This window comes from Homarus americanus, unplaced genomic scaffold (assembly GCF_018991925.1).
Source record: "Homarus americanus isolate GMGI-L3 unplaced genomic scaffold, GMGI_Hamer_2.0 scaffold52806, whole genome shotgun sequence".
Taxonomy (NCBI): Eukaryota; Metazoa; Arthropoda; class Malacostraca; order Decapoda; family Nephropidae; genus Homarus; species Homarus americanus.
The window spans coordinates 2,882,085-2,895,124 of NW_024720773.1; the positions used below are offsets into that span (position 1 = coordinate 2,882,085).

The following is a 13,040-nucleotide window of genomic DNA, read 5'->3' on the forward strand; positions in this document are numbered from 1 at the left end:
TCTATGTGGTGAGCGGTCAGTTCCAAGTCTCCTCCACCAGTCTCTATGTGAGGTGGCGGTCAGTTCAAGTCTCCTCCACCACCAGTCTCCTATGTGGTGGCGGTCAGTTCAGGTCTCCTCTACCAGTCTCTATGTGGTGGTCAGTTCAAGGGCTCCTCCACCACCAGTCTCTATGTGGTGGTCAGTTCAAGGTCTCCTCCACCACCAGTCTCTATGTGGGGTGGTGTGGTCAGTTCAAGGGTCTCCTTCACCACCAGTCTCTATGTGGGGGGTGGTCATTCAAGTCTCCTCCACCAGTCTCTGTGTTGGTGGCGGTCAGTTCAAGGTCTCCTCCTACAGTCTCTATGTGGGGTGTGATTCAAGTCTCTCTACCACCAGTCTCATGTGGGGTGGTCAGTTCAAGGTCCTCCACCAGTCTCTATGTGGCGGTCAGTTCAAGGTCTCCTACCACCAGTCTGTGGTGGTGAGCGGTCAGTTCAAGGTCTCCTCCACCACCAGTCTCTATGTGGGGGTGGCCGGTCAGTTCCAAGTTCTCCTTCACCACCAGTCTCTATGTGAGGTGGCGGTCAGTTCAAAGTCTCCTCCACTAGTCTCTGTGGGGGTGAGCGGTCAGTTCAGGGTCTCCTTCACCACCAGTCTCTATGTGAGGTGGCGGTCAGTTCAAGTCTCCTCTACAATCTCTCTATGTGGGGGGTGAGCGGTCAGTTCAAGATCTCCTTCACCACCAGTCTCTATGTGGGTGTGCGGTCAGTTCAGGGTTCTCTCCACCACCAGTCTCTATTGTGGGGGTGGCGTCAGTTCAAGGTCTCCTCACCACCAGTCTCTATGTATGTGGTCGGTCAGTTCAAGTCTCCTTCAGCATCTCTCTATGTGGGTGGTGCAGTCATTCAAGGGCCCTCCACCACCAGTCTCTATGTGGGGTGAGCGGTCAGTTCCAAGTGTCCTCCACCACCAGTCTCTATGTGGGGTGTCCAGGTCTCCTCCGTTCTGGGGGTGGCGGTCATTCCAAGGGTATCCTCCACCACCAGTCTCTATGGTGGTGGTCAGTTAGTTCAGTCTCTCCACCACAGTCTCTATGTGGTGGTGGATTCAAGGTCTCCTCTACTACCAGTGGCGGTCAGTTCACTCCTCACCAATCTCTATGTGGGGGTGGCGGTCAGTTCAGGTCTCTCTACCAGATCCTATGTGGGGTGAGTGGTCAGTTCAGGTCTCCTCTACCAGGGTGCGTCAGTTCTGGGGTCCTCTACCAGTCTCTGTATGTGGGGGGGTCAGTTCAAGGTCTCCTCTACCAGTCTCTATGGTGGCGGTCAGTTCAAGGTCTCCTCCACCACCAGTCTCTATGTGAGGTGAGCGGTCAGTTTAGGTCTCCTCCACCAGTCTCTGTGAGGGTGAGTGGTCAGTTCTAGTATCCTCCACCAGTCTCTATGTGAGGGGTGGGCGGTCAGTTCAAGGGTCTCCTCCACCAGTCTCTATGTGGTGGTCAGTTCCAAGGCTCCTCTACCACCAGTCTCTATGTGGGGAGGTGGCGGTCTTCGGGTCTCCTCCTAACCAGTCTCTATGTGAGGTGAGCGGTCAGTTCTAGGTCTCCTCTACCACCAGTCTCTATGGGTGGTGCTGGTCAGTTCAAGTCTCCTCTACCAGTCTCTATGTGGGGTGAGCGGTCAGTTCTAGAGGTTCTCCTCTAACACAGTCTCTTTGTGGGTGGTGCGGTCAGTTCCAAAGGGTATCCTCCACCACCAGTCTCTATATGTGGGGGTGAGTGGTCAGTTCTAAGGGTCTCTCTATTTTCTGTGGTGGTCGGTCAAGTCTCCTTCACCACCAGTCTCTAATGGTGAGGTCAGTTCAGGATCCTCCTACCAGTCTCTATGTGGGGTGAGGTCAGTTCAAGGATCTCCTCCACCACCAGTCTCTATGTGGTGGGTCAGTTCCAAGGTCTCCTCCACCACCAGTCTCTATGTGGGGGTGAGCGGTCAGTTCAGGGTCCTCCCTTCACCACAGTCTCTATGTGGGTGGTGGTCGGTTCAGGGTCTCCTTCACCACCAGTCTCTATGTGGTGGCGGTCAGTTCAAGGGTTTCCTCACCACCAGTCTCTATGTGAGGTGTGGTCAGTTCAAGTCTCCTTCACCACCAGTCTCTATGTGGTGGCGGTCAGCTCAGGGTCTCCTCACCACCAGTCTCTATGTGAGGTGTGGTCAGTTCAAGGTCTCCTTCACCACCAGTCTCTATGTGAGGTGAGCGGTCAGTTCAGGTCTCCTCCACCACCAGTCTCTATGTGAGGGTGTGGGTCAGTTCAGGGTCTCCTCCACCAGTCTCTATGTGGGATGGGCGGTCAGTTCAAGGGCTCCTTCACCACCAGTCTCTATGTGGGGGGTGAGGTCAGTTCAAGGGTCTCTACAGTCTCTGTGGTGGCGGTCAGTTCGTCTCCTTCCACTCTTGTGGTGGCGGTCAGGGTCTCCTTCACCACCAGTCTCTTGAGGGTGAGCGGTCAGTTCAAGGTCTCCTTCACCACCAGTCTCTATGTGAGGTGGCGGTCAGTTCCAAGTCTCTCTCCAATCTCTATGGCTCAGTTCTGAGGTGTCCCACCAGTCTCTGTGGCAGTCGCTCAAGGTCTCTCTCACCACCAGTCTCTATGTGAGGTGAGCGGTTAGCGGTCTCCTTCACCACCAGTCTCTTTGAGGTGGCGGTCAGTTCTAAGTCTCCTCACCCGTCCTGTGGTGGGAGTCTCACCAGTCTCTATGGATGTGGGTCAGTTCAAGGGTCTCCTCCACCACCAGTCTCTATGTGGGTGGTGCGGTCAGTTCAGGGTCTCCGTCTATGTGGTGGCGGTCAGTTCCAGGTCTCCTCCACAGTCTCTTATGTGGGGGTGAGCAGTCAGTTCCAGGATCTTCCTTCCACTAGTCTCTATGTGGGGTGGTGCGGTCAGTTCAAGGGTCTCCTCCACCACCAGTCTCTATGTGTGAGGTGGGCGGTCAGTTCAGGTCTCACCACCAGTCTCTATGTGGGTGGTCAGGTCAGTTCAGGGTCTCCTCCACCAGTCTCTGTGGGGGGCAGCGGTCAGTTCCATGGTCTCCTTCACCAGTCTCTATGTGTGGGGGTGCGGTCAGTTCCAGTCTCCTCTGTCTCTATGGGTGGCAGTTCAGTCTCTCCTACCAGTCTATGGGGTGACGGTCAGTTCTAAGTATCTCCTCACCCTCTCTATGTGAGGTGTGTCCGGTCTCTAGTGGTCAGTTCAGGTCTCCTCCACCACCAGTCTCTATGTGGGGGGTGAGCAGTCAGTTCTAAGGTATCCTCACCACCAGTCTCTGTGGTGGTGGTCAGTTCAGGTCTCCTCCCACCACCAGTCTCTATGTGGGGGGTGGCGTCAGTTCCAAGGTTTTCCTCACCAGTCAGTCTCTATGTGAGGTGAGCGGTCAGTTCTAAGGATTATCTCACCACCAGTCTCTATGTGAGTGGTCAGTTCAGGGTCTCCTCCACCACCAGTCTATGTGGGGGGAGTGGTCAGTTCAGGGTCTCCTCCACCACCAGTCTCAGGTGAGTGGTCAGTTCCATGGGTTTCCTCACCACCAGTCTCTATGGGAGGGTGAGCGGTCAAGTTCAAGGGTCTCCTCCACCACCAGTCTCTATGTGAGGATGGTGGTCAGTTCAGTCTCTCACCCACCAGTCTCTATGTGGGTGGTGGTCAGTTCAGGGTCTCCCTCTACCAAGTCTCTATGGGTGGCGGTCAGTTCAAGTCTAGTCTCTATGTGGGGGTGGGGGTCAGTCAAGGTTCTCCTCACCACCAGTCTCTGTGGGGTGGCGGTCTGTTCCAGCCGGGGCAGTCAGTTCTAAGGGTCTCCCTCTACCAGTCTCTATGTGAGGTGGGCGGTCAGTTCCGGGTCTCCTCACCACCAGTCTCTATGTGAGGTGTGGGGTGGCGGTCAGTTCAAGGTCTCCTCCACCAGTCTCTGTGGTGGCGGTCAGTTCTAAGGTCTCCTCCTACCAGTCTCTATGTGGGGGTGGCGGTCAGTTCTAAGGGTCTCCTCACCAGTCTCTGTGGGGGTGGCGGTCAGTTCTAGGTCTCCTCCACCACCAGTCTCTGTAGAGTGGCGGTCAGTTCAAGTCTCCTCCACCATCCTCTATGTGGGGTGGCGGTCAGTTCCAGGGTCTCCTCCACCACCAGTCTCTATGTGGGGTGAGGTGATGGTCAGTTCAAGTCTCTCTACCACCAGTCTCTATGTGGGGGGTGGCCGGTCAAGGGTCTCCTCCACCACCAGTCTCTATGTGAGTGGCGGTCAGTTCTAAGTCCTCCCCATCTCTTGGGGGGGTTCTGTCTCCTCCACCACCAGTCTCTATGGGGGGTGGCGTCAATGTCTCCTGTCTCTATGTGGGGGTGGTCAGTTTCAAGTCTCCTCTACCACCAGTCTCTATGGGGGTGGCGGTCAGTTCAAGGTCTCCTCCACCACCAGTCTCTTATGTGGGATTGTGGTCAGTTCAGTCTCCTCACCAGTCTCTATGTGGGGGTGAGCGGTCAAGGTCTCCTCCACCAGTCTCTATGTGGGGGTGAGCGGTCAGTTCAAGGTCTCCTCCACCAGTCTCTGTGGGGGGTGTGGTCAGTTCAGGTCTCCTCACCAGTCTCTATGTGGGGGGTGAGCGGTCAGTTCAAGGGTCTCCTCCCACCAGTCTCTATGTGGGGTGGCGGTCGAGTTTCAAGGTCTCCTCTACCACCAGTCTCTATGTGGGGTGGGCGGTCAGTTCAAGGTCTCCTCCACCACCAGTCTCTATGTGGGTGGTGAGTGGTCAGTCCAGGGTCTCCTCTACCACCAGTCTCTATGTGGGAGGTGAGCGGTCAGTCTCCTCCACCACCAGTCTCTATGGGGGTGGCGGTCAGTTCTAAGTCTCCTCCACCAATCTCTATGTGGGGGTGGCCGGTCAGTTCCAAGTCTCCTCCACCACCAGTCTCTATGTGGAGTGGCGGTCAGTTCAAGTCTCCTCCACCAGTCTCTATGTGGGGGTGAGCGGTCAGTTTCAAGGTCTCCTCCACCAGTCTCTATGTGGGGTGTGGCGGTCAGTTCAAGTCTCCTCCACCACCAGTCTCTATGTGGGGGTGGCCGGTCAGTTCAAGGGTCTCCTCACCAGTCTCTATGTGGGGTGGCGGTCAGTTCAGGTCTCCTCACCACCAGTCTCTATGTGGGGGGTGAGCGGTCAGTTCCAGGGTCTCCTCCACCACCAGTCTCTATGTGGGGGGTGAGCGGTCAGTTCTAAGGGTCTCTCCACCACCAGTCCTATGTGGGGGTGAGCGGTCAGTTCCAAGGGTCTCCTCTACCACCAGTCTCTATGTGGGGGGTGAGCGGTCAGTTTCATGGTCTCCTCTACCACCAGTCTCTATGTGGGGGTGAGCGGTCAGTTCCAAGGGTCTCCTCCACCACCAGTCTCTATGTGGGGGTGAGCGTCAGTTCCAAGGTCTCCTCTACCAGTCTCTATGTGGGGGGTGAGGGGTCAGTTCAAGGTTCTCCACCACCAGTCTCTATGTGGGGGGTGAGCGTCAGTTCAAAGGGTCTCTCCACCACCAGTCTCTGTGGGGGTGAGCGGTCAGTCCTGGCGGTCTCCTCCACCACCAGTCTCTATGTGGGGTGAGCGGTCAGTTCCAAGGGTCTCCTCCACCATCAGTCTCTATGTGGGGGGTGAGCGTTCAGTTCCAAGGGTCTCCTCCACCACCAGTCTCTATGTGGGGGGTGAGCGGTCAGTTTCAAGGGTCTCCTCTACCACCAGTCTCTATGTGAGGGGTGAGCGGTCAGTTCCAATGTTTGTCATCACCGTTGAGTGCATTGGTGTAGATCCTTATATATGTTCAAGAATTCTGTGTTTGTCTTTCAAAATTGTTCCGACCGTTGACCGACTGAAGCCCAACGCTCTACCAATGACTGGAGGTGTTTCACCTTTTTCAGAACGTTTCATTACATCAACTTTCACTGTCATTGTAATTGTTTACCTTTTCTTGGATGCACTACTATCACTTGTATCAGGGTAACATTTGGGAGCCATGATGAGGGCAGAACAATAGAGTTAATAAGCAAAAAACAACAGTTTACACTTGATCACACACGTTACTGAGGTGAGGGTAAGGTGTACTGACGCTCCCTCAAGGCTGGGTGATGCATCACTCCCCACCTGCCACTCCGCCAGGCAAACTAGTTCTCATATGTTAATACTATGATCCAGTTGTACCAATGTCTGATTCTTAAAATAAATTACCTTATGGGACCTCATTTGTTAAGGCGGGTGTTGGTAAGTCGGACGTTTGTAACTCGGGGACCCCCTGTAGTGTATATAAATGTTAAAAAACTGTAAAAACCAAGTGTGTTTATTGCTATACAGTAATATATCCAATATTTCAATATTTATACTTACAAGGCTGATTATAAATACTTTGCCTAATATAAAGTATCATTTTAAACAACTTTCAACTTCTGATCAATTTCTGTAGCATCAGCCAGTAAAGAGTTATGGCCCAATAACAGACATGTTTAAAATCTACCTAAAATCGACAAACATTTTCCAAGATGGCGGCCCAAATGGTAACCTGAGATGTCCCTCACATGATTCTCCACAGTTTGAAGATCAAACTAACTAAAAATCAAAGTGAGATTAATTCTATCCTTTTGGTAGTCAAATTTTATCTGGCTCACGGCTTAACCCAACATATCCTCCTTCTACAGACCCATCACCACCTTCAACCTACTTCCAGGCCTACCCCTTCTATCATGGTAGTTTCTACCACTCCTTCCACGTCTGGTGTGACTGTGGTGTCCTAGGCAGACAACAGTGATCAGGTGGACAACCCTCTTCATCTCATTAAATAAGACCCTTATTCACCCCCACCCCCGTGTGGTGAGTCCTGACTGCCCTCTCATAAAGTAATGTACCAAAGTTATCGAGTATTTTACTTATATTTTTCATGTGTTAGGTATTAAATTACAATAATAATGTACTATTTATCATTAGATATGCAGGTTTTTTCTCGTTTGTAAACCGATTTTGTGGTTTGGGGTTATTTTTGTCATTGGAGAACTGAACCCTATTTTTCCCCTATGTTCTTCTATTCGCTGTAAGAAAATTAATTTAATGAAAGGTTTTCAGGAATCTATCCTATTCATAGATCGAGGTATACAGTACAGGCATCCCCCGGGTTACAGAATTTTGAAATTTAGACAATAATTTGGGGTTACGGAAAAAAATTCGCCCTTACGGAATTTGGATGATTAAAACAAAAACAAAAAATATTAACCAAAATAATTTTGTGTGGATTCTGTGTAGTAGCCACAAGGCACCAGCGGTCCCACAACAACAACAGTTCATGTCTTTTTAAATCTCCAGCCAGTGTTCAGCTATGCCTCTGTCTTGTGGACTGTATTACAGGTATTGTTCTGTGTATCCTTAGTCAAGATGAGTGGAGAGAGGCCATCAAGTACTAGCAGTGGTGGTAAGAGACCATGAAAGGGTAAATTACCTTACAAACAAAATTAGATGTGTTAAGGAGGTTTGGCCAGAGGGAGAAATTGAGTTACATTGCCAAAACTTTGGGCCTTGCTACCTCACTGTCGGAACAATCTGTGTTAACAAAGACAAAATTAAGGCCAGTGCTAAAGTTGCCACTATTGTCAGCCTGTACTCTCTATTTTCATTAAAGTGATGTAATGATTAAAATGGACCTTGTTGCTCAGTGTGTGGATAGATGACCAGGCCAAGAGAAATTAACCCATTAACAGTGATTCAGGAGAAGGCTAAGAGTCTGTATGCAGATTTAAGACAGGAAGAAGGTAGTAACTCAGATAAAAACCCTTTAATGCCAACAGAGGAGGTTTGAGAGTTTCAAGAAACATTAAAACCTACACAACCTCAAGATGGTAGGTGAAGCAGTCAGTGCTGATACTGAGGCTGCTTCTACACCAGCCGCAAAAAGTCTTGCGACCTACCCCGTGCGGTTACATTTTTTGTGACAAACACATGCTTTATGGTATATAAACAGTGATAGGCCTGTACTTACCCCCCCCCCCATTAGTATTTGGTGGTCCACCCCTTGTTGTCAATCACCATTTGGAGCCGTTTTGGCATAGAATCAGACAGCTTCTTGAAGTAATCGACATCCAAATCATTTAACCACATCTTCCTGAGGGATTCCTTCAGTCTGCACGGACTATGTATCTATGGAATTCGGCTCTTGTTTCATATATGACCAAACATTTTCAATTGGATTTAAGTCTGGTGAGTTGCCAGGCCACTCAAGCACTCGTATATCATGATCACTGAGCCATTTCATTGATTTCTTGGATATGTGGCACGGTGCACCATCCTGCATAAACAAGTCACATCCATGAATGTCAAATGTGAGCAGGTGCTCATTTAACACCTCGATATACTATTCATTGTAACATTGCGAGGGAGGAAATACAAGCCTCCTCTACCCACAGCACCACTGAAGCACCCCCACACCATCACATGGTCCGGATGTATCACGGTTTTCGTGGTGTAGCGGTGGTCGAATCTGCTGGCTGTCACTGGTCGTCGTACCCTGTTCCCACTCATCTTTACACACTGAACTGTACTTTTGTCAGTCCACATCAACTTTTCCCACTGCTCTGGTGTCCAGTGTCGATATTTGCGGGCAATAGAAAGACGAGCCTTCCTCATTTTGTCCGTGAGAAGTGGTTTTATTGCGGGGCGACGACATGGCAAGTGCAGTTCCTTTTGCAGGCAATGCTGAATGGTACGCTGTGCCACATTTCTCAGGACGCCAGGGTGGTTCCTTTGCAACTCAGCTGCTGTAATGTGTGGAGTTTTAAGCACTTCTCTTCGCAGAAGGGCATCTGTAGTCTTACTAGTCTTGTGTGGACGTCCAGACCGAGGTTTGGCTGGTGGAACAGAGGCAGGAGGCAGGTCACGTGCAACGGCCTTGAGCCGGTGGATGGTGGCTTCGTTTCGTCCCGTACGTCTAAGAATTTCATTCACAGGCACCTTTTCTTCAATTAAAGTGAGGATTCTAACCTTCTCCTCTCTTGTAAGATTAGTCCCAGGCATCCTGAACACAATCAATGAAAAATATGGTGCATAAACACAGTACACTGGTTATCCACACAAGGGGGCGCTTGGAAAATCTGACACAGATCCACTCAGGACGGCAGCTCATTGAGCACTGCTGGTTTTGCTGGGTTTCCATGACACACCAACCCTGGAGAGTTGCCAAATACTGTCGGATGTCGACTGGGTAATTTTAGAGGCGGATAAACGCAATAATTCCTGCAACACTCACCCCTTGTTATAGAGGGTCAAGAGTCGCATGACTTTTCGCGGTCGGTGTAAGTCCAGTGAACCCTCGAAAACTCGGCATTTGATGACTCGGAATTTCATATACACCTACCACACCTGTGTCACCTACCATGCCTGTGTCACCTACCATGCCTCTGTCACCTACCATGCCTCTGCGTCACCTACCATGCCTCTGTGTCACCTACCACGCCTCTGTGTCACCTACCACGCCTGTGTCACCTACCACACCTGTGTCACCAACCATGCCTCTGTCACTTTCATGCCTCTGTCACCCCTGCGCCTCTGTGTCACCACGCCTCTGTCACCTACCACACCTTATAATACCCCTACCCACGCTTCTGCATCACCTACCATGCCTCTGCGTGCTACTAGCTTATTGTGTCACTACCATGCCTCTGTATCGCCTACCATGCCTCTGTGTGTCACCTACCATGCCTCTATGTCACCTACCATGCCTCTGTAATCACCTACCATGCCTCTGCGTCACCTACCATGCCTCTGTGTCACCTACCATGCCTCTGTGTCACCTACCATGCCTCTGTGTCACCTACCATGCCTCTGTGTCACCTACCATGCCTCTGCGTCACCTACCATGCCTCTGTGTCACCTACCATGCCTCTGTGTCACCTTCTACCATGCTTCACTCTTCACCTACAGTGCTGGTAAGTGTTACTTTACATTTATTAATTACATGTACACATTTTTGGGTCGATAATTGTTTATTGTTGTATTTTTGTAGGAGGGGGAAGAGCCTCAAGAAGTCAGAACTTGGGATAACTCAACAAGGCCAGAGTCCCATATGTGCCGAGTTATTGAGGGTTTACTGTATCTAGCTGAACTAAAGGCAATTATTGAGGCTGATGGATACACACCACAAGAGTACAATGTTGATGAAACAAGCCTCTTCTGGAAGCTCATGCCTGGCAACTCAAATACAACAAGGCCTTGTTATTGCTGGATAATGCTCCCAACTGCCCTATTAACCTTAATGACCTTTCACCTAATATCAAGGTTGAATACCTGCCAAAGAACACAACTGCCTTGCTACAGCCTATGGTCAAGGTGTGATTACCAGCTTTAAGGCGTACTATCTACACAGGACTTTTAGCCAACTTATAGCAGCAATTGATGGTGAGGATCAGCAACCACTTAGATTTCTCGAAACAATTTAAACATCATAAATGCTGTAAACAACATTGCTGACTCCTGGGATGAGGTGAAAACTACAACAATGAATGGTGTGTGGAAGAACATCTGGCCAGAATGTGTTCAGAATTTCCAAGGTTGTCCCCAGGACCAGACCTTGGATCAGGTACAGCAGGACACTGTAACTCTGGTAAATGGTGCAGGGTTTGAGGAAGTAGGCTGGCCAGTGTAGTTAGGCTGTTAAGAGTCGAACAGAGAGGATCTGTCCAATGAGGATCTAATATTAATGGAATAGGAGCAAGATGCTGGAGGACACCTGTACACATGTTCCATCTACATCCTGTGAAATGACAACAAAGGTTTTGTCTAAAGGAATTAGCCAAATAGAAAATCGTATTCAGACCTTTGAGACACACCATCCAGCTATGTGGAGCTGTGGAGAACCTGATGAGCAGCTATGTGGAGCTGTGGAAAACCTGATGAGCAGCTACCAGGTATATGGAGCGGTGGAGAACCTGATGAGCAGCTATATGGAGCTGTGGAGAACCTGATGAGCAGCTATATGGAGCTGTGGAGAACCTGATGAGCAGCTATATGGAGCTGTGGAGAACCTGATGAGCAGCTGATGAGCGGTGGAGAACCTGATGAGCAGCTATATGGAGCTGTGGAGAACCTGATGAGCAGCTATATGGAGCTGTGGAGAACCTGATGAGCAGCTATATGGAGCTGTGGAGAACCTGATGAGCAGCTATATGGAGCGGTGGAGAACCTGATGAGCAGCTGTGTGGAGCTGTGGAGAACCTGATGAGCAGCTATATGGAGCAGTGGAGAACCTGATGAGCAGCTATATGGGAGCTGTGGAGAACCTGATGAGCAGCTATATGGAGCAGTGGAGAACCTGATGAGCAGCTATATGGAGCAGTGGAGAACCTGATGAGCAGCTATATGGGAGCAGTGGAGAACCTGATGAGCAGCTAGGTGAGCGGTGGAGAACCTGATGAGCAGCTATGTGGAGCTGTGGAGAACCTGATGAGCAGCTATATGGAGCAGTGGAGAACCTGATGAGCAGCTAGGTGGAGTTGTGGAGAACCTGATGAGCAGCTATGAGCTGTGGAGAACCTGATGAGCAGCTATATGGAGCTGTGGAGAACCTGATGAGCAGCCATATGGAGCTGGGGAAAACCTGATGAGAGCAGCGGTGTGGTGAGAACCTTATGGGAGCTGTGTGGGGTGGAGAACCTGATGAGCAGCTATATGGGAGTGTGGAGAACCTGATGAGCAGTATATGGAGTGTGGAGAACCTGATGAGCAGCTATGGAGCTGTGAGAACCTGATGAGCAGCTATGATGTGAGAACCTGATGAGCGCTGTGGGAGCGGAGAACCTGATGAGCAGCTGGTGAAGCTGTGGAGAACCTGATGAGCAGCATGGAGCAGTGGAGAACCTGATGAGCAGCTATATGGAGCAGTGGAGAACCTGATGAGCAGCCAGGAGGAGCTAGGAGAGAGACTGCATGTGGAGCTGTGGAGAACCTGATGAGCAGCTATATGGTGTAGAACTGATGAGCAGCTATGTGGAGCTGTAGAACCTGATGAGCAGCTGGCAGTGAGCTGGGAGAACCTGATGAGCAGCTATGGGAGCTGGAGAACCTGATGAGCAGCTATGTGGAGCAGGAGAACCGGATGAGCAGCTAGGTGTGAGAACCTGATGAGCAGCTATATGGAGCTGTGGGAGAACCTGATGAGCAGCTATATGGAGCTGTGGAAACCTGATGAGCAGCTATATGGAGGGTGGAGAACCTGATGAGCAGCTATATGGAGCGGTGGAGAACCTGATGAGCAGCTATATGGAGTTGTGGAGAACCTGGATGAGCAGCTATATGGAGCTGTGGAGAACCTGATGAGCAGCTATATGGCTGTGGAGAACCTGATGAGCAGCTATATGGAGCGGTGGAGAACCTGATGAGCAGCTAGGTGAGCGTGGAGAACCTGATGAGCTACATGGGAGCGGTGGAGAACCTGATGAGCAGCTATATGAGCTGAGAACCTGATGAGCAGCTATATGGAGCGGTGGAGAACCTGATGAGCAGCTAGGTGGTGGGAGAACCTGATGAGCAGCTAGGTGGTGAGAACCATGGGCAGCTATTGGAGCGTGGAGAACCTGATAGGAGCTGTGGAGAACCTGATGAGCAGCTATATGGAGCTGTGGAAAACATGATGAGCAGCTGTGTGGAGCTGTGCACTCAAAAATTGTGCCATCAGCAACAGACAACACTGGACAGGTTCTGGCCCCAAAACCTCAGCCAGCAGCTAAAGATGATGAAGGTGATCCACAGGAGAGGCAGGAGTCAGCAGTGATCCTCTCAGCCAGCAGCTAAAGATGATGAAGGTGATCCACAGGAGAGACAGGAGTCAGCAGTGATCCTCCGTCTCCCTCCCAGTAACACCACCTCACCTAACACTCAACAGTGTTTCTAGGGAGTAAAATCCAAGTGTTTTGTTCATTTATTATCCTGGTACATCATGAATGACTCATTGTATGTGGCTAAAACTGGTTAAATATCAATATATATATATATATATATATATATAT

The 13,040-nt window shown here is 50.4% G+C and overlaps 1 protein-coding gene across 4 annotated transcripts in view; it reads right to left on the reverse strand.

Annotated features, from left to right (window-relative positions):
- The window catches only part of LOC121860898 (RING finger and SPRY domain-containing protein 1-like), a gene marked incomplete at its 3' end in the record, with an annotated part of 109,006 nt that overhangs the window by 45,657 nt on the left and 50,309 nt on the right, over positions 1 to 13,040 (reverse strand). The window contains 1 exon segment of one of the 4 annotated variants that reach the window (XM_042358262.1): positions 6,232 to 6,295. Within the exon segment in view, the coding sequence (XP_042214196.1) occupies positions 6,232 to 6,246 (15 nt within the window). 4 annotated transcript variants of the gene reach the window in all.